Below are 22,182 nucleotides of genomic sequence, written 5' to 3'. Positions count from 1 at the left end.
TATTCATGTATAAGGCATGGCAATGTCCGAATCAATTTCCTTAAGACAAATTTGTGGAAGTTCTGCCCACTCCTATTGCACAGCCAGGCCCAGCGTAACGTAGCGTATGCTCTCGTACGTCGACGTACATATCTCCCGATCAAATCCCAGGCGTTACGATACGTGCATGGTGGTCCTGAGCGTCAACGTCTTGACAAAACCTGGACCCGCATGGCGCGCAAACGGCACAGCTACCGGCGCCAGTGTGTTGTCTCGGCAGCACTGTACAGTGACCCTTCTATGTGAGTGAGTGAGTATGATTTTACGCCGCTTTTAGCAATATTCCAGCAATATCACGGCGGGGGACACCAGAAATGGGCTTCACACATTGCACACCCATGTCGGGAATCGAACCCGGGTCTTCGGCGTGACGAGCGAACGCTTAAACCACTAGGCTACCCGACCGCCCCCCCCCCCCCCCCCCCCCCACCCCCCCCACCCCCTTCTATGTACTATATGCAAGGACGTTCTGGCAGCCATAGTAATCCCCCCACCCCCGACCACCCACCCATATCATTACCGCAGTATCTGCCAGGTTGCCTTACATTGACGATCCCATGACGTTCGTTAGGACGCATGAGGACATGCCTACTCCTATCCAGAAGGTCCATAATCAACTCGACTCAACTCATAACATTCCACGAGACCATAGGCGATTCCTCCAGTTTACACGCTCTTAACTCCTTTCACGTCTGGCAAGAATGTGTCGATTTGTTAACTGTGGCACAGCACGTGGTCGTCGAGCATATATAGCTGACGATTTCTATTCTGGTCAGTTACTTGAACTCCGTTGGTTTGGGGCAAGTGAACAGCAATGAGATTGACTGTTTGGGATCAATTTCGTAAAGACTTCTTTCCGATTAATAGTCCTGGGCCCACTTGCACAAAGCGATCTTAACGCTACGACTATTGTAAGCCTATGTTAAAGTATGGGAGTTACGATCATGTTATCGCTAAGATCGCTTTCTGCAAGTGGGCCCAGGACTTGTGTTTTTGACCTTGGGCGCCCTGTGCGGGATCGAACATTAACATTTTGTGTCTGCAGAAACCAGTTCCAAACTCTGCAAATCACAGACGAAGAGACGTTGAACAGAAAACAGTTTGAAACATGCCAAAAGCCCTTTGGCGTTCGTCACATTGACGACGCATTCCTAATCTGATCACAATACTGCATCGAAGCAAGATTAGATAGCTTACTGGGGATATAAAGATCAACAGTACTATTGAGTCAGAGCCATTTACAGCTGTTCACTGAAGTGTTTAATTCAACTACCCATGTTTCGGGTGTGTTTGGGTGTGAAGTATTTTTAAAGTACATATATGTATACACTTAATTTGGGAAGAGTCGTACGTTTGGATGTAGACATGACAATGGCAACAAAACACCGACACTTTGAAAAGTATTTACTTAACCTTTCCAGGTTACTTTCCCGTTGTCACTTGGTAATTTGTGTAAGCTCCGACTGTAAATTAATATTAAAGCTACAATGTATTTCTCACACATCTGTTGGTGAGAAATCCACTTGAGATAAATGGTATCAAAAATACATATGACAACGAATTCCAGACCCTTGATTGGGTTCTCCATGGTGATTACCTCAGGTCAGATTTTGTCGGACTACTCTCCTCGTGCTTCGGTCGAATTTACCTATAGCTACGTCATTGATCTTATCCAGTGTGCATTATCATCATCATTTTGGCAATCCACAGATACAACTGGAAGTTCATTTGTGGATGGTCACACTGGATAAAAGTAGTAAGCGGTAAGCCAGATGACGTCACTCATGACTTTGTGTTAGGTATTAATATGAGCGACTGCGATCATGACAACAGACAAAATATGCATCGGTGCGATGCTAAAAAGGTGCGATTTTAGGCAACAGCAACAGCTTGCCTGTCGTGCTTGTCAAAAACGATTTATCTCACAACTTGTTTGTTCAAAACGTATAACTCACACGATTTCGCTCGTAAGATACGTTTTGAAGAAAATTCGTTGTATGATAAATGGTGTCTGAGAGACACACTCGTGAACAGATCACCCGTTTAACGACCTTCACGAAAAAGTGTTCATTGACACCTGAACTATTTTGGGTCGTCAGACGTACATTCGAATAAGAGCACCGACAACACTGTTTAACTGTACATCAAGTCTACGTTTCTCCCAGCAGAATTATCTATCACATTACATTTCTAATTTCCCCCAGCACTGCATGGAAAAAGGGTGCATGAGGTTAGAAACGTATTTACATATTTTACTTGACTTGAATTTGTCCGTGACTTTGTGTGGTAGCCTTTGATCTATCGCAGGACTGGTGACAAAATACATTTGATAGAGAGAGCGTTATGTATTCTTACTTTTGGATTGTGATACTGCAAGCATGGTGACATTATACAAGCTAAAACGTCAGAAATAAATGACATATTATGGCGCAGCAGCATCACATTTACTTGCCCTTCACTTCATGGTGCAAATACACCAAGTGGGCAGTCGTTAGAAATTGCATCATCCTGTCAACTGACGTCATCCCGTGTCCCGCACTGATGTTGTTTTGTGGTAATTACGATCAATTTCATAATATACAAGAATACTCTTTGTTCGTCAAATTAAATTTACAAATGATTTTACAAAAATGTTGAATCAACACAGGAATGTTTAAAACAATATGAACAATATCCTTAACCAATGGTTAGATATCTCATCAAGCATTCTTCCCCTAACTGAAGAGGCGGTGGGATAGCCTTAAGCGTTCCCTCATCACACAGAAGGCCCGGGTTCGATTCCCCATATGGGTACAATGTGTAAAGCACATTTCTGGTTTCCCCCGCCGTGATACAAGGGCTGGTCAAAAAGTTCTAAGGCTAACAAACAAAACCAACAATTGTGAACGTGTTTTTAATAATCCTTTTAACATAATCTACCTGCTTTTGAATACACTTATATAATATCGATAGTGAAGTTTTTCAATTCCAGTAAGGAAGACATTCATTCACGGCAGCTTTGAGGTCATTATATCGAAGATAAGTATCACTTTATTTTAATTTGTGATTGTTATCAAGCTTTGAGGTCAGAATATATATCCTTGCATTATTATGAGTTCCCGACAAGACATAAGTACAATATTTTAATGTCATCTACCAACCCATTTACTGTTAAGAAACTAGCCATGTATATTCTGAAAGCTATGAATCTAAGGCAAAGTCTGTTGGGATCTCCAACTCCCATCATGGGCCTATGGCCTACAATACATCTGAATAAAGTGAAAAAAAAAAGAAAAAAAAAAAAGGTCATCGTTGTCGTCATATCGCTTTCCATGAAGGTGTTCTTTCAGTTTAGGAAACAGGTGGAAATCACGTCTGGCGAGTATGAGGGGTAAGGAAGCTATTCGAACCCACATTGTCGCACAACAGCCTATGCAAGTCGAGATATGTGAGAAGAGGCATTGTCATTCAGCAGTAGAACTCCAGCAGTCAGCGTTCCTTGGCGCTTTTCTTTAATAGAATTTCTCAGGGGATGAAGCAAATCAACATAGTAGGCACCGATAATCGTCTTTTGACGTCTTTCAAAGAAATCAACAAGGATCAGACTTTTGCATCTCAAAATACAGTGGCCATAACTTTCTTGACTGATCTTGAAGACTTGAATTTCTTTGGTGCCGGAGAAGTGGAATGGTACAGCCATGGATTGACGTTTTGGCTCGGGATCAGAAGTGGTAGACCAATGTTTAATGACCCGTTACTAATCTAGTTTTTCATATGACAAAAAACAACAACTCAGTAAGCTCCAATTTTTCTCTGGCAATGTCAGTTCTTTTTTTCCTTAAGATCAGAAGTTAGAAACTTTTGTACCCAACGAGCAGATATCTTATTCATCTGTAAATGTTCAAGAATAACAGTTTGAATGGATCCATGGCTTAGACTTGTGTCTTCGTCAAGTTCAGCAAAGGTAATACGTCTGACAGTATAAGTTTTTCTATCTCCTTGAATGAATCTTCATTGATGGAAGCTCTAATTTTTCTCTGGCAATGTCAGTTCTTTTTTTCCTTAAGATCAGAAGTTAGAAACTTTTGTACCCAACGAGCAGATATCTTATTCATCTGTAAATGTTCAAGAATAACAGTTTGAATGGATCCATGGCTTAGACTTGTGTCAAGTTCAGCAAAGGTAATACGTCTGACAGTATAAGTTTTTCTATCTCCTTGAATGAATCTTCATTGATGGAAGTTGAGGGACGTCAAGACCTAGGGTCATCTAAGGCATGCTTTCCCAGCCTTAAACATAGCTGCCCAGCGTTTAACAGTGGAATAGCTGGGGCACCTATCCCCATACACTTGTGACATGCAGGCATGAATTTCCTTGGGAGTACTTTTCTCTAAAGTAAAAGTCTTAAAGACCTATCGGTTAATCATTTCTGTGTCCATTTTTCCCCCTATCACGTTCATCTGGCTGTCACTTATATTCAAACGGATTCAACAGACCGAATACTCTTGCAATGAAATACTAAAACAATGTACAACATTGACTTGTAAGTTAGTCGGGCTTAGAACTCTTTGACCAGCCCTTGTATTGCTGGAATATTGCTAAAAGTGGCATAAAACAGTACTCACCCACTCACTGGAAGACTAACAAAATCACTTTAAATGTCCCATAGTTCCATAAACGATGAAGAAAACTGCATAAGCTTCACATTCATTCACTCAGATGACATAATTATTCCTATGGGCATATTCGCAATAGTGAGTGAGTGAGTGAGTATGGTTTTACGCCGCTTTTAGCAATATTCCAGCAATATCACGGCGGGGGGACACCACAAATGGGCTTCACACATTGTACCCATGTGGGGAATCGAACCCGGGTCTTCGGCGTGACGAGCGAACGCTTTAACCACTAGCCTACCCGACCGCCCCATATTCGCAATAGAAATGGGGTAAGGAGAAAAGGCATAGGTATTTGTACATGTATCTATACATCTCTGTGATTTTTATTCCGTACGACAAACATATCTGTATAACAAGCAATGAGGTGACTTTCGGACTGGTACAACGTGACACTATGTACAACGAGAGAAGGTCGTTTATTTTAATTCGCAACTACCCCACTACGAAAACACTATCTCATTTCTACCGCAGCTACACCGCGAATTTATCGCAAACGACATATGCACACTTAATGTGTTTCAGAGTACAGCACAGTGAGCACACTGGTGAGTTGAATTTACCTTTAACGACATTAACACACCGACGTACCACAGGGTAAGGTCAAGTCTCGTACACAATAAAACTAGCAGACATTATCTGCTTAATTGTATGTATAAAGTCACACTTGGCAAGTACACTCGACGAAGACCGAACTAATATATCTAACTCTTAGATTTGTAAACTCTCGCCTGGTAGTTGACTTCAAATGTATCAAACAGATCAACTTAACCTAAGAGTAAACCTGTTGTGTCTACACGAGTAGTAGGGTTATGGAAATGTGATCAAATATTTTCCCCATCATCAAACAATGTTATTGTTGAGTATAGAATCAGTGGCGGAATACTGCTAATTGATACTTTTAATTAAACTGATGTAAACATGCACCCTTGTCATAAACGGTCCACGTTGTTTGATTAAATGTTTATTGATATGAACCTTTTACCTTTCAAGTCACCTGGATACATCTACGATGACTATATAAGGTGTAGTTCCACCCGTCAGTCCATACCGCAGAAATCCTGAACATCAGATCACAAGAATATCAGACCAGTTCGCCAGCAGCCATGACTTCAACCAAAGTATCTGTCTTGTGCTTGATCGCTATTGGTAAGTTCGTCGTCATTCTACATCAATGACATTAACTTGGATGTCGGTCTTAGAACAGGCCACGCTAATTCGATAATGGTAATCGTTGTTTTTGTTGAAAGAAGACACAAATGCTATACCAAAGATTGTCTTCGTCATTGATGAAACTGATCGTTGACAGGGCAGTGGGTTATGTCCTCGTTTGTCACGAAAACGTCTTGCGTTTGATTTCCTATATGGGACATGGTCAATTTAAAATACCGAGAAAAGACTTTTGATTACTGAAATGCACTTAAATTGTATTACCTCGATGAAGGACGTCGTATCTATTGTTATCGCTTTCTTGTACCGTAATCGGGGTAAAAATGACCAAAACTCGAGAAACATCGAGAGTGAACGTTGTTTTACGCCAATATTCTAGCCGTATGACGGTAAACTATACCTAGTGTCGAGTTTGAACCATACAAACCAACGGTTGGTAGTATTGAGAAACATGGACGCCGTCTGAGTACGTCGGTGTCACAGAGTTGACAGAGTGCCTGATGGACACATACTTCGTATGTTGTTATTGGCCGGAGGCCGACCTCAGTGTACTTGATTGATTGATACTTAATCTTTAAATTGGTTGCCTCTTTGGGCTTGAACTTCATGAACCAATTAATCTGTTTTTACTTCGATTTGTCGTATCTTGTTGATGATAATACACAAACCCACAGACGAAGGGAAATAACGAATCCTTCATATAACGGCCTGTTTATACAAATTGTGTCAGTGGCGGGTGCACCCGTAGAACAGGACACGCCTATCCTTTTCACGAACACCTCGTGTCATCACTGATTTTCAGTGATCCATTCATGGTATTTTGCCTTTTCCGTCCAATGGAGACAGGCTATTCTCTGGCGTTGATGTCTATATTATACTGTAGGTAAAGTAACCTCGGTCTTTAACTCAAATATTCAACATGTATAATGTTACCCCTCTATTGCTATTTTTCAGGCTTGTGCTTCTCAGCTGTAAGAGGTAAGCAGAACAGGTGACAGTTATAGTGTCAATAAATGTAAGATGTATGCCATAGAAAGAATGTCTTGAGGATGAAGATACCAGTATCTTGTGGAACATATTCCTTAAAAAGTTGCATATTTTGTAACTCGGGAGAAGAATAGTTTATAGATACAATGTAATCCTATCAAAGTTGGCTGACTGATTGTGATAAAACTATGTCATGATCGCATTAATATTTGACTATGTCAAGAGTACAAATGCCTAATGAAGATGAGATAATATTCTGGCTTTGCATGTTCAAAGGATTTATTTGGCTATAAACGGACTATTCTGTTCATGTGAACTTTTGTTGAAAAAGTAGAAGACTATGGATAATTGAATGTATATTTGAATAATTTTAATGACCTTTTTGTCGTGTCTCTTGTTGTATGTAGTAATCCTTAGAACTGAAGGGATGTTAGTGAAAGCACAGTCATAACTGTCCTCTTTGAGTGTGTGTGAAGAGTTTTCACACCTTAACCGTGGCAAGATCGTGGATTCGAATCCCATATTCATCTGGATAATGATCTTTGCTTGATCAGCACCATGGCTCAGTTTGTGTTGTGTTACGTGTTGGGATCTAGTCTTATATGAATTCTTCTCTATGGTGAGTGTTTCAATACGAGTGAATGGAGTTTCGGAAGCGACAGTAAAATGCATTGTACATGAACGGACCAGAGAAGGTCACCTTTCAGCCGCAAGTTGACTGACATCGTACCCCAAAGGTGTTAACCGAATGGAGAAGGCCAAACAAAGTAAACCGCTCTGGTTTATAATTGTCCACACTCATCGTGGCAGGTCAAGACAAACTAATGCTGAAAGTGTGACATTGCTACAATGTTAGCCATATTTCGCCTGCTTTGCTGGCTATCTGTTGTATATGATATTCACGGCTACCATTTTGACCGATCCATCCCCTCTCGACAGATTTGTCACATTGAGAATACAGTACCGTATACTTATTCTGCCTTCCCATTCCCCATGAAGCCTTGCGTGAAGTTGAAGTTGTAAAATATTTGTGCATGTTACAGTTGTTCGAGCTGATTCAACATCAACGTCAACATCAACGTCATCGTCAACGTCAACGTCAACGTCAACTTCTACATCTTCGTCTACTGAAAATATGGGAGGTAAGCTGATGATGAGACAGAAGCTTCGTACATTTAGAAATATACATCATTTAAGGAATAATGATAGTTAGAATAATTCAAATGTACACGATTGATAAAGGTTGCACACTCATCAGTGGTATTACGTATTCGACATTCCATTACGATTCGATTCTGATATGTCGATCAGAGGTTTCAAATCACAGTTATCGCTTCCGTTTCGCGATCCCATCAACGAGGAAGCTCATTAACAGAAATATACTTCCTCCTCAAATATTGTCGGTTGGCATAATGTAAAAATGATATCTACAATTGGAGGTTGCAATAATACAGATTTGCAGCAGTTACTACACTATTCAGGGTATGTATGGTAATATATAATGAGCAGCAAAGCCGACAGAAATTATGCAAGAGAATGTACCCCGACGACGTGGATCATTGCTCGTGATGCTGATCTCTGGATGTTTTTATGCCTCGGTTGTTTACAGTCCGCCGTCGTATGGCAGGAGTATTGCTCAGAGCGGCGTTAGGGAACCAGGTCATGGTTACCCTTTTCCTGAAAAGAGATGCATTTATAAAATGTTCATCACTGTTTTACGTCCTGTGGAATCTGTCAATCGATATTATTCTCTGGAACAATAAAGAGTTTGTGCATACTGTAACATCGTTTGTGACGTCATAACAGTGACGTGCGGTGTAGAATTAAACCTTTCAATGTTTAATTAATGTTTAACTGCAGTCCTCTTTAGCTTGGACTACGAAGTAGCTTGCTACATATTTTTAGTATATTTTCGTATAAGTAAAGTGTAATAAAGTACACTTATAATGTTGTCATGGCCAAATAGGATCAATCCACAGGACAAATCCACAGGTAGCCTGTATCTACAGTTAAAACTCGGTATGACTATCTCAATTCCAACTGAGAATCATATAGCAAAAATACTCTCACGCCATCGATGACATTTTATGACATTCATTCAGATATTCCTATTGTATATTATTAGGTCCGGGTAATCCTGAGCCACAAGGACCTATTGAACCAAACGGTAAGTGTAGACCATATGCTTCTTCAAGGGGTGTGATAAGGGTCCCTTTAAACCATCTAGATCTGTAATTGGAAAATATTTTAAGGAAACTACCTTATTCATATTATTCAGAATTAAACTTTGTTCTTTTCAACTGTTTTTTCGATTTATAACAACACCAGCTGCTGTGATAAGACTGTAACGTGTCCAAAAGGATGGTTTTCTGCTGGTTGTGGTGAAACGAGATCTTAAAATAAATACCCAAACACAAGATTTGACCAACGCAGATTTTCTTACTGAATGTAGTTCAAACATACAACTTTGTGGTAACAATATTATCTCGTCACTTTTCAGTCATGTTAAGCCTACTTCTGTAGGTAAAAGGGAAGGTGTAAGAATGAAAGGAAACGCTTGTTGTCACTTATGTAAGCATGTTCGATAATAATCATTAGAATTTTTCTGTAACAAGTGCGCCAAAAGGGACCCTTCATTATACCTCCACCTTCAACGTTTTGGGCCACGAGGGGATACTGGGGCAGAAGAAGGGCGATATAGTGATATGACATAAGTTCACTGCAGTCGATGTACCGCATGTTGTCCTTGGTACATGTAACGTGGGTGGTGTGGAAGTCGAGTGGTTAAAGCGTTGACTCATCACGCGGAAGACCTGGGTTTGCTTCCCCACATGGGTACAATGTGTGAAGGCCATTTCTGGCGTCCCTCGGCGTGATATTGCTGGAGTGTTGCTGAAAGCGGTGTTAAACCAAACTCAATTATTACTTAGAGACGACTTTAAGAGTATAAAACAAAACACGTTCAACACATTCAGCAGTTTGGGACTTGGGTCAGGTTGTGATGTGCCACGTGGTATGACATAATTACTAATGTCAGCCATATCTTTGCTTGGTATCAGCTTTATATGCTATCCATATCTTTTACATCCATTTTAGATAGATTTACTTTGTCATAGTGTTTCATCTTGCTGTGATATCAGTATAATATTGATTGCTGCTGCTTTAATCTCCTTGAAGTCACTCTCAGTCTCCAGATTGCAGAAGAATTTAAGGAACCCCAGCAATGGCCAACATATCATCTGTGTTTGAATTAATTGCACTATAAAATTCTATTCAATTGAATACGTTTTGACGCATATTTTGAATGATTTCTGTTTTTTATGTTTCAGCTGCAGAGTGTGTTGGAGGTAAGGATAATGTTTATTTTGAAACTGTTTTCAAACATGTTGACAAACTTTTTAAAAAAGTGATGAACAGTTGTTGATGTGAGTTCTCTGTCCATCTTAGACACGACCACTGTGAGGACTGATTGGTTACAATGTATGACCTTTCTCATTGTACGACATCCCTCCTCGACAGCTGATCACCAGTTCAACCCTGACAGCATGACACTCAATTTATTCGTATTCAATTGTAGAATTCTGTGACCCTGAGCCAGAGGTGCGGGCTAAAATCACGGAACCAGCTGGTGAGTAATAAACTGGTATTCCATGATCACTAATTGGCTCTTTGCAGCTTACTCACCAAAACGTTAAACAATTTCACTTTGATCACATTATTCCACTCTTTTACTTGAAGATGTTGTTGAGCCAAACGTCCCAGTTGAAGTGACTGAACCGGCTTGTGAGTATTAACCGAGTCATTCCTCCCATTCTGTGTTTACCGAGACTAGTTATGCATTTAATAAGTTAAACGTTTTTCCCAAACTCCAAGAATCTGGGCGTTATGGAAGTAGACAGGGTCCTCAGAGCAAGCAGGCAGGAATATGTCCTTACTCTCAATATACAGAACATGGCGTACATATGAAATAGGAAAGATATAGCATATGTCGTTTGTTTGTTTCTGTCAGGATGTTCGGAACAAAATTAAACAAGTTTAACCAAATAACATTTTCTCATATAACTAAGTTATGATTACAATTCATGGTTGTAAATATATGTTTAGTTATGGCGTCCTCTATTTCCAATGTGTCAGAAATATATCAGAAATATTTCCTTTCAGCACAATGCGTGAAAGTAACCCTACCCGAGGGTGCTGTTTCGGCAACACGTGTCTACTGGAAAAACCCTGACAGAATTACCATCGCCAGTGTCACCCTTATCGCTGGGACCACGGAGGGCACATGTGTCGAAGGCAGAAACTATGTCGTGACTCGTACTGGAGGTTTCTATGTTAAAGGATGCAAGGGCACATTTCAACTGTGCCCCTAGGACGTAAGGCCATTTTAAGTGAGCCCCACGACACGATGGAACAAGTACAAACATTATTATTAATTTTGCAGCAGTAATGTATTGGAAATCCTAAAATAAAGTGTTACTGTCCTCATTTACGTTTGTTTCACAATAGTTTTGTTTCTTTGAAAGTTAATAATGATGTCCCACTTAACCCCACACAGTCAGGAGGCACATGTACTTGGCACTGGTTGGTTGGTTTGTTGTATAACGCCGCACTCCATTATTCCAGCTATAAGGTTGCGGTCTGTAAATATTCGAGTCTGGACCAGACAATCCAGTGATTAATATCATTAGCATCTATCCACGTAATTGGGATCGATGACATGCATCAACCACGTCAGCGAACCTGACCACCCGATTCCGTTAGTCGTCTCTGACGACAAGCATGGGTTACTGAAGACCTATTCTACCCCGGAGTGGGTTACGTCAGTACGTGATCATGCCATTGGTAGAATGCAAAAACTGAAAAAGACGAATACGAATTGGAATACACCATTTTGTCCAAGCCAACAGTCACCCAAAACCTGTCTGCCCTACATAACTAAAGTGTAATTGTTCCTACTGACAAGGCCTCAAAGAACATAACGTCTATATGTAAGCATCACAACATTCAAGATTTGACCAAAGAAGTGTCATATAAAATAATGCCACATGTGAAACCAGTCTGTTAACAGTGTAAAAAAAACAACCCACCATTACATTTGGCATGACTCTGAAACCTGAAAACATGTCAATTCCTCCTTTTTTTACTGAATTCCAAAGCTCCAAAATGTACCACCTTACCGCTGTCTCATAGATTACCTATACTTCCTTCTTCAGTCAAGGAAGGATTTTCTTCATATTCCAATATTTGGGAAATTGCTTGTAGTTTTGCATTCTCAGAAAAGAACCAAGTTTATATATGTCAAAACATTTGATTCTTCAACTTTGTACACCACTACTCCACTCCACAACCTAAGGAAACACTTAATTCATTGATGCATGAGCATTTGTTTTTAAACGTGCTGAGCATAGACAAAGTTATACCTTTCTCCAAAAGTTCTGGACAATATTTCAAAAGCAAATGTCATGAAAAACGAGATTTCAACACGCATGACATCATTATATGAGAAATTGGTGGATGGGAAACGTAGACAAGAAGTTGGCATCCTCATGAGCACCAATTGTGTGTTATTCTTTATGAATAGAAATTGGTATTTCTGCTCGGATTGACACAAGCAAAACAAGGGAATTTGGCCAAAAGATAAGCTTCAGGTATATCGTTCATGCAATATCGTTTAGTAGTTTCTTTACAACATATTTATTCAAATGATAACCTCATTATATGAGAAAGGTCTTTTAAGTTCATTTGATTGTTGTTTAACGCCGCATGAAGCAATATTCCAGTTATATGACGGCGGTCTGTAAATAATCGAGTCTGGACCAGGCAATCCAGTGATTGACATCATGAGCATCAATCCACACAATTGGGATCGATGACGTGCATCAACCAAGTCAGCGAGTCTGACCACCCGATCCTGTTAGTCGGCTCTTACGACAAGCATAGTCGCCTTTAGGGCAGGCATGGGTTGCTGGAGACCTATTCTACCCTGGATCTTCACGGGTCAGGGTCTGTTTAGAAAAACCTTAGTAAATTAATCACAACGACAGTGAGTCGTAATACATTTAAAAGACGACAAAACGGCCGACACGATAAACGTGACGGGAGTGGTTTCCGAAGTTGTTAACTTTGTTAACCTGAGGCTATTACAAGTGTTAGTCATCACTTATGAACTGGTTGATCATAGAAAGATGATTGGAAAGATGTGTCCAATAGATACTAAGGTCAATTCATATATTGCTGTAGACTGTCACTGTAGTCTAGACGCGGATCGAGTCGGTACCACGATAGTTTGGATGTGCTTTTCTTCGTTTTGTTCTCTTGGGTGGGTTATAGCGAGGATATCCTTGAAGGGGCAAAAAATTAAACTCTCATTACAATGTATGCTAAAACGCCAAGTATAAGATTAAAGGGTTAAACAACGCTTCTGTATGTATTCGTGCTCGGGAATCCACAGGGGTCAGGAATGTGGACGTAAGTCGTCAGTTTTCACGTCATTGCAAGAATACAGTATGCAGTAAAACACGTATGAAGTGCCGCAAATCGCTGTACAGAGTAGTATTCCTCCAGACATGTCGTGGTCCACAAACCAAAGGTAGGAATTCCACTCGGGTATGTGTGATCGGCTACTACTACTACTACTACTACTACTACTACTACTACTACTACTACTACTACTACTGACCCGTGAAGATCCGGGTTAGAATAGGTCTTCAGTCAACCCATGCTTGCCGTAAAAGGTGTCTATGCTTGTCGTAAGAGGCGACGTATGGGATCGGGTGGTCAGGTCTGACTTGGTTGATTTGATGCATGGCATCGTATCCCAATTGCGTGGATTTAATCTCATGATGTCAATCACTTGATTGTCTGGTCCAGACTCGATTATTTACAGACCGCCGTCATATAGCTTGAATATTGCTGAGCGCGGCGTAAATGAACAAACAAACAAACTATTACTACTACTGCTGCTACTGCTGATGCTGATGCTGATGCTACAAATGCTACTACTTCTACTAGTTACAGATTAAAATAGAAAATTTAGCAAAGAAGGTTTGGGTGATCCTTGGACAGTCATGCTGGTTATGCTCATCATCAGCTCAGGGTCCTTTCCCCCTCTACACACAGACCAGACAGTGAATGGGACTTCTCCCAGGAAACCCACCCAGACGTTTTCGGAGAATGTGAAGACTCCCCAGTTAGAAGCGCTCTATTCCTGGTAGCAAACCCGGGTACTCTCCAAATGTGAGATTTGGAGGTACCAAAGCTAAGGCACCGAGACCAATGGGGGGTCGGGCATCTTTTTCTTCTTCTTCTTATGTGGATTCACCGGAAGGTGACATACATGTATACGACTTTCGAGAACGTCATTATTCCTTAACCTCATTTATTGAACAATAATAATTGAATGGGTCAGTATTAACAGCAATCGAAATGAAGGGTGTATAATTCAATAGAGCTAAATGCGTTTTTGAATTTGTTTATAGCGGGTTTGTAAAATATGATCATGAATATATAGTATATAATTAAAATTTCATTCAATTGCTTTTATTCAAAATTGAAATTATATGTAAACAGTCTCTGAGTGCTAAAAAGCATGTCTTGATGTTATCAGGTTCTGAGAAAAGTTTTGTAAGTAGCTATTACAATTAATATTAATCTGCTGGAATTTGATGTGACAATAACTTGATCTGTAATAGTATATGTGCTGTGTGTTTATGTACTATTCTTCAACGGCTATTGTATTATGTTTATTGCTGTTTGAGATAATAAATAAATTCTCATGGAAATAATACGATCATCATAATCATGAATCTTTGTTGTGATATACATTCGTCCACCAGGAAGAGAGTGTCTGGGTGCACAAGTTTTGAAGTGCAGAGTTCTGTCAGAACGCCTAAAACCTACATCACTTCCGGCCTCTACCCCAAATTAAATTGAAATCCGTAAAGAAACTGAAATACTGATCAAAGCGGCATCACGCCAATCAGATCCGTCTGCAACAGACTGTTTTCTTCCAAAATATATAGAAAGGAAAAAGGAAGAAAGCTGCTGAAACATGAAGAAAACATTTCTGAGAATCAAAATATTCCTCCAATATTTCGAGCTTGAAAAGCACTTGTTTCATGGTGTACGTGATTCACTCACAGTAAAATATCTCTGAATATATCACTTCAGGCGTATTCTCAAAATATGTTAGGGTTTAATGCCAGTCAGCAATATTCACGCTTTGTCTCGGTGGCATGAACATAATTGAGTCTTAGCACGACAGTGGCTGATATAATGAGCAATATCCACCGCAGTTGGGTTACGATAACGCGCAATCTGTCCACCCGATCCATTTCATTCCACTTTTATGATCAGAATTCTTGTTCGAATCTATATCTTTTCATGCTTCTTAAAGGTTTAGTAGTGACATATCATGCACGTGGGTTTTACAAAACTCGAGGACGCAGCACAAACTGTCCGCAACGTTCCCGCAGAACAGCATAACCATGTTATTATTTGAATGTCACTACGACTGAATCCAAACATGTTATGAAACATTATGTCTTTGAATTAACCTTGAGATGCAGCAAGTGTGTCTACACACATGTAGTAATGGAATTGCTAAGCAAATACCATCACCTTGACGCGTATGTCAACGACGGCTGGTTAATCCTAGTTGAAATACTTCATTAAACTGATGTAAACATCCACATCCAAGTCATAAACGGTACATATTGTTTGATTAAATGTTTATTGATATGAACCTTTCACCTTTCAAGTGACCTGGATACATCTACGATTACTATATAAGGTGCAGTTCAAGCCGTCAGTCCATACCGCAGAACTCCTGAACATCAGAACACAAGAATATCAGACCAGTTCGCCAGCAGCCATGACTTCAACCAAAGTATCTGTCTTGTGCTTGATCGCTATTGGTAAGTTCGTCATCATTCTACATCAATGACATTAACTTGGATGTCGGTCTTAGAACAGGCCACGCTAATTCGATAATGGTAATCGTTGTTTTTTGGTGAAAGAAGACACAAATGCTATACCAAAGATTGTCTTCGTCATTGATGAAACTGATCGTTGACAGGGCAGTGGGTCATGTCCTCGTTTGTCACGAAGACGTCTTGCGTTTGATTTCCTATATGGGACATGGTCAATTTTAAATACCGAGAAAAGAATTTTGATTACTGAAATGCACTTAAATTGTATTACCTCGATGGAGGACGTCGTATCCATTGTTATCGCTTTCTTGTACCGTAATCGGGGTAAAAATGACCAAAACTCGTGAAACATCGAGAGTGAACGTTGTTTTACGCCAATATTCCAGCCGTATGACGGTAAACTATACCTAGCGTCGAGTTTGAACCATACAAACCAACGGTTGGTAGTATTGAGAAACATGGACGCCGTCTGAGTACGTCGGTGTCACAGAGTTGACAGAGTGCCTGATGGACACATACTTCGTATGTTGTTATTGGCCGGAGGCCGACCACAATGTACTTGATTGATTGATTGATACTTAACCTTTAAATCGGTTGCCTCTTTGGGCTTGAACTTCATGAACCAATTAATCTGTTTTTACTTCGATATGTCGTATCTTGTTGATGATAATACACAAACCCACAGACGAAGGGAAATAACGAATCCTTCATATAACGGCCTGTTTATACAAATTGTGTCAGTGGCGGGTGCACCCGTAGAACAGGACACGCCTATCCTTTTCACGAACACCTCGTGACATCACTGCTTTTCAGTGATCCATTCATGGTATTTTGCCTTTTCCAGCCAATGGAGACTTGTTGTGCTCTCTCGTTGATATCTATATTGTACTGTAGGTAAGGTAACCCCGGTCTTTCACCATAATATTCAAAGTGAATAATGTCACCCTCGATTGTTATTTTTCAGGCTTGTGCTTCTCAGCTGTAAGAGGTAAGCAGAACAGGTGACAGTTATATTGACAAAAAATGTAAGATGTATGCCATAGAAAGAATGCTTTGAGGATGAAGATACTAGTGTCCTGTGGAACATATTCGTTAAAAATAGTTGCATTTTTTTGTAACTCGGGAGAAGAATAGTTTATAGATCCAATGTAATACTATCAAAGTTGGCTGACTGATTGTGATGTCATGATCGCATTAATGTTTGGCTATGTCAAGAGTACAAATGGCTAATAAAGATGAGATGATATTCTGGCTTTGCATGTTCCAAGGATTTATTTGGCTATAAACGGACTATTCTGTTCATGTGAACTTTTGTTTAAAAAGTAGGAGACTATGGATAATTGAATGTATATTTGAATAATATTAATGACCTTTTTGTCGTGTCTCTTGGTGTTTGTATTAATCCTTATAACTGAAGGGATGATAGTGAAAGCACAGTCATAACTGTCCTCTTTCTGTGTGTGTGTGTGAAGAGTTTTACATCTTAACCGTGGCAAGATCGTGGATTCGAATCCCATATTCATCCGGATAATGATCTTTGCTTTATCAGCACCATGGCTCAGTTTGTGTTGTGTCACGTGTTGGGATCTAGTCTTATATGAATTCTTCTCTATGATGAGTGTTTCAATACGTGTGAATGGAGTTTCGGAAGCGACAGTAAAATGCATTGTACATGAACGGACCAGAGAAGGTCACCTTTCAGCCGCAAGTTGACTGACATCGTACCCCAAAGGTGTTAACCGAATGGAGAAGGCCAGACAAAGTAAACCGCTCTGGTTTATAATTGTCCACACTCATCGTGGCAGGTCAAGACAAACTAATGCTGAAAGTGTGACATTGCTACAATGTTAGCCAAAATTCGCCTGCTTTGCTGGCTATCTGTTGTACGTGATATTCACGGCTACCATTTTGACCGATCCATCCCCTCTCGACAGATTTGTCACATTGAGAATACAGTACCGTATACTTATTCTGCCTTCGCATTCCCCATGAAGCCTTGCGTGAAGTTGAAGTTAAAATATTTGTGCATGTTACAGTTGTTCGAGCTGATTCAACATCAACGTCAACATCAACGTCATCGTCAACGTCAACGTCAACGTCAACTTCTACATCTTCGTCTACTGAAAATATGGGAGGTAAGCTGATGATGAGACAGAAGCTTCGTACATTTAGAAATATACATAATTTAAGGAATAATGATAGTTAGAATAATTCAAATGTACACGATTGATAAAGGTTGCACACTCATCAGTGGTATTACGTATTCGACATTCCATTACGATTCGATTCTGATATGTCGATCAGAGGTTTCAAATCACCGTTATCGCTTCCGTTTCGCGATCCCATCAACGAGGAAGCTCATTAACAGAAATATACTTCCTCCTCAAATATTGTCGGTTGGCATAATGTAAAAATGATATCTACAATTGGAGGTTGCAATAATACAGATTTGCAGCAGTTACTACACTATTCAGGGTATGTATGGTAATATATAATGAGCAGCAAAGCCGACAGAAATTATGCAAGAGAATGTACCCCGACGACGTGGATCATTGCTCGTGATGCTGATCTCTGGATGTTTTTGCCTCGGTTGTTTACAGTCCGCCGTCGTATGGCAGGAGTATTGCTCAGAGCGGCGTTAGGGAACCAGGTCATGGTTACCCTTTTCCTGAAAAGAGATGCATTTATAAAATGTTCATCACTGTTTTACGTCCTGTGGAATCTGTCAATCGATATTATTCTCTGGAACAATAAAGAGTTTGTGCATACTGTAACATCGTTTGTGACGTCATAACAGTGACGTGCGGTGTAGAATTAAACCTTTCAATGTTTAATTAATGTTTAACTGCAGTCCTCTTTAGCTTGGACTACGAAGTAGCTTGCTACATATTTTTAGTATATTTTCGTATAAGTAAAGTGTAATAAAGTACACTTATAATGTTGTCATGGCCAAATAGGATCAATCCACAGGACAAATCCACAGGTAGCCTGTATCTACAGTTAAAACTCGGTATGACTATCTCAATTCCAACTGAGAATCATATAGCAAAAATACTCTCACGCCATCGATGACATTTTATGACATTCATCCAGATAGTCCTATTGTATATTATTAGGTCCGGGTAATCCTGAGCCACAAGGACCTATTGAACCAAACGGTAAGTGTAGACCATATGCTTCTTCAAGGGGTGTGATAAGGGTCCCTTTAAACCATCTAGATCTGTAATTGGAAAATATTTTAAGGAAACTACCATATTCATATTATTCAGAATTAAACTTTGTTCTTTTCAACTGTTTTTTCGATTTATAACAACACCAGCTGCTGTGATAAGACTGTAACGTGTCCAAAAGGATGGTTTTCTGCTGGTTGTGGTGAAACGAGATCTTAAAATAAATACCCAAACACAAGATTTGACCAACGCAGATTTTCTTACTGAATGTAGTTCAAACATACAACTTTGTGGTAACAATATTATCTCGTCACTTTTCAGTCATGTTAAGCCTACTTCTGTAGGTAAAAAGGAGGGTGTAAGAATGAAAGGAAACGCTTGTTGTCACTTATGTAAGCATGTTCGATAAAATCATTAGAATTTTTCTGTAACAAGTGCGCCAAAAGGGACCCTTCATTATACCTCCACCTTCAACGTTTTGGGCCACGAGGGGATACTGGGGCAGAAGAAGGGCGATATAGTGATATGACATAAGTTCACTGCAGTCGATGTACCGCATGTTGTCCTTGGTACATGTAACGTGGGTGGTGTGGAAGTCGAGTGGTTAAAGCGTTGACTCATCACGCGGAAGACCTGGGTTTGCTTCCCCACATGGGTACAATGTGTGAAGGCCATTTCTGGCGTCCCTCGGCGTGATATTGCTGGAGTGTTGCTGAAAGCGGTCTTAAACCAAACTCAATTATTACTTAGAGACGACTTTAAGAGTATAAAACAAAACACGTTCAACACATTCAGCAGTTTGGGACTTGGGTCAGGTTGTGATGTGCCACGTGGTATGACATAATTACTAATGTCAGCCATATCTTTGCTTGGTATCAGCTTTATATGCTATCCATATCTTTTACATCCATTTTAGATAGATTTACTTTGTCATAGTGTTTCATCTTGCTGTGATATCAGTATAATATTGATTGCTGCTGCTTTAATCTCCTTGAAGTCACTCTCAGTCTCCAGATTGCAGAAGAATTTAAGGAACCCCAGCAATGGCCAACATATCATCTGTGTTTGAATTAATTGCACTGTAAAATTCTATTCAATTGAATACGTTTTGACGCATATTTTGAATGATTTCTGTTTTTTATGTTTCAGCTGCAGAGTGTGTTGGAGGTAAGGATAATGTTTATTTTGAAACTGTTTTCAAACATGTTGACAAACTTTTTAAAAAAGTGATGAACAGTTGTTGATGTGAGTTCTCTGTCCATCCTAGACACGACCACTGTGAGGACTGATTGGTTACAATGTATGACCTTTCTCATTGTACGACATCCCTCCTCGACAGCTGATCACCAGTTCAACCCTGACAGCATGACACTCAATTTATTCGTATTCAATTGTAGAATTCTGTGACCCTGAGCCAGAGGTGCCAGCTAAAATCACGGAACCAGCTGGTGAGTAATAAACTGGTATTCCATGATCACTAATTGGCTCTTTGCAGCTTACTCACCAAAACATTAAACAATTTCACTTTGATCACATTATTCCACTCTTTTACTTGAAGATGTTGTTGAGCCAACCGTCCCAGTTGAAGTGACTGAACCGGCTTGTGAGTATTAACCGAGTCATTCCTCCCATTCTGTGTTTACCGAGACTAGTTATGCATTTAATAAGTTAAACGTTTTTCCCAAACTCCAAGAATCTGGGCGTTATGGAAGTAGACAGGGTCCTCAGAGAAAGCAGGCAGGAATATGTCCTTACTCTCAATATACAGAACATGGCGTACATATGAAATAGGAAAGATAAAGCATATGTCGTTTGTTTGTTTCTGTCAGGATGTTCGGAACAAAATTAAACAAGTTTAACCAAATAACATTTTCTCATATAACTAAGTTATGATTACAATTCATGGTTGTAAATATATGTTTAGTTATGGCGTCCTCTATTTCCAATGTGTCAGAAATATATCAGAAATATTTCCTTTCAGCACAATGCGTGAAAGTAACCCTACCCGAGGGTGCTGTTTCGGCAACACGTGTCTACTGGAAAAACCCTGACAGAATTACCATCGCCAGTGTCACCCTTATCGCTGGGACCACGGAGGGCACATGTGTCGAAGGCAGAAACTATGTCGTGACTCGTACTGGAGGTTTCTATGTTAAAGGATGCAAGGGCACATTTCAACTGTGCCCCTAGGACGTAAGGCCATTTTAAGTGAGCCCCACGACACGATGGAACAAGTACACACATTATTATTAATTTTGCAGCAGTAATGTATTTGAAATCCTAAAATAAAGTGTAACTGTCCTCATTTACGTTTGTTTCACAATAGTTGTTTTTTTTTGAAAGTTAATAATGATGTCCCACTTAACCCCACACAGTCAGGAGGCACATGTACTTGGCACTGGTTGGTTGGTTTGTTGTATAACGCCTCACTCCATTATTCCAGCTATAAGGCTGCGGTCTGTAAATATTCGAGTCTGGACCAGACAATCCAGTGATTAATATCATTAGCATCTATCCACGTAATTGGGATCGATGACATGCATCAACCACGTCAGCGAACCTGACCACCCGATTCCGTTAGTCGTCTCTTACGACAAGCATGGGTTACTGAAGACGTATTCTACCCCGGAGTGGGTTACGTCAGTACGTGATGATGCCATTGGTAGAATGCAAAACTGAAAAAGACGAATACGAATTGGAATACACCCATTTTGTCCAAGCCAACAGTCACCCAAAACCTGTCTGCCCTACATAACTAAATTGTAATTGTTCCTACTGACAAGGCCTCAAAGAACATAACGTCTATATGTAAGCATCACAACATTCAAGATTTGACCAAAGAAGTGTCATATAAAATAATGCCACATGTGAAACCAGTCTGTTAACAGTGTAAAAAAACAACCCACCATTACATTTGGCATGACTCTGAAACCTGAAAACATGTCAATTCCTCTTTTTTACTGAATTCCAAAGCTCCAAAATGTACCAGCTTACCGCTGTCTCATAGATTTACTATACTTCCTACTTCAGTCAAGGAAGGACTTTCTTCATATTCCAATATTTGAGAAATTGCTTGTAGTTTTGCATTCTCAGAAAAGAACCAAGTTTATATATGTCAAAACATTTGATTCTTCAACTTTGTACACCACTACTCCACTCCACAACCTAAGGAAACACTTAATTCATTGATCCATGGGCATTTGTTTTTAAACGTGCTGAGCATAGACAAAGTTA

At 39.9% G+C, this 22,182-nt stretch overlaps 2 protein-coding genes across 2 annotated transcripts; both read left to right on the top strand.

Moving 5' to 3' along the window:
- The first annotated feature begins 5,740 nt into the window (after window positions 1-5,740).
- On the top strand, window positions 5,741-10,484 carry LOC125374804 (putative uncharacterized protein DDB_G0283467). Its single transcript, XM_048386462.1, has 6 exons — window positions 5,741-5,840; window positions 6,816-6,839; window positions 7,892-7,990; window positions 8,974-9,015; window positions 10,178-10,195; window positions 10,426-10,484. The coding sequence occupies exons 1-6, from the start codon at window positions 5,798-5,800 to the stop codon at window positions 10,482-10,484; spliced, it is 285 nt and encodes a 94-aa protein (XP_048242419.1). The 5' UTR covers window positions 5,741-5,797.
- Window positions 10,485-15,670: 5,186 nt separating this feature from the next.
- LOC124113689 lies at window positions 15,671-21,257 on the top strand. The gene is made up of 8 exons (XM_048386412.1): window positions 15,671-15,763; window positions 16,743-16,766; window positions 17,815-17,913; window positions 18,895-18,936; window positions 20,098-20,115; window positions 20,346-20,396; window positions 20,507-20,551; window positions 20,930-21,257. The coding sequence occupies exons 1-8, from the start codon at window positions 15,721-15,723 to the stop codon at window positions 21,136-21,138; spliced, it is 531 nt and encodes a 176-aa protein (XP_048242369.1). The 5' UTR covers window positions 15,671-15,720; the 3' UTR covers window positions 21,139-21,257.
- The last annotated feature ends 925 nt before the right edge of the window (window positions 21,258-22,182 follow it).

Source organism: Haliotis rufescens, unplaced genomic scaffold (assembly GCF_023055435.1).
Source record: "Haliotis rufescens isolate VD_foot unplaced genomic scaffold, xgHalRufe1.0.p SCAF_6, whole genome shotgun sequence".
Classification (NCBI taxonomy): domain Eukaryota; kingdom Metazoa; phylum Mollusca; class Gastropoda; order Lepetellida; family Haliotidae; genus Haliotis; species Haliotis rufescens.
The sequence above is the reverse complement of the archived record's forward strand: the minus strand, read 5'-3'. Positions and strand labels throughout refer to the sequence as shown.

What these genes read in the sequence shown, in the direction of transcription:
- LOC124113689 (XM_048386412.1), top strand. Translation starts at nt 15,721, where the DNA reads ATGACTTCAACCAAAGTATCTGTCTTGTGCTTGATCGCTATTG. An exon ending in CTTGTGCTTGATCGCTATTG is followed by an intron (nt 15,764 to 16,742) that starts GTAAGTTCGTCA and finishes GTTATTTTTCAG; the next exon opens with GCTTGTGCTTCTCAGCTGTA. An exon ending in GTCTACTGAAAATATGGGAG is followed by an intron (nt 17,914 to 18,894) that starts GTAAGCTGATGA and finishes GTATATTATTAG; the next exon opens with GTCCGGGTAATCCTGAGCCA.
- LOC125374804 (XM_048386462.1), top strand. Translation starts at nt 5,798, where the DNA reads ATGACTTCAACCAAAGTATCTGTCTTGTGCTTGATCGCTATTG. An exon ending in CTTGTGCTTGATCGCTATTG is followed by an intron (nt 5,841 to 6,815) that starts GTAAGTTCGTCG and finishes GCTATTTTTCAG; the next exon opens with GCTTGTGCTTCTCAGCTGTA. An exon ending in GTGCTTCTCAGCTGTAAGAG is followed by an intron (nt 6,840 to 7,891) that starts GTAAGCAGAACA and finishes TGCATGTTACAG; the next exon opens with TTGTTCGAGCTGATTCAACA.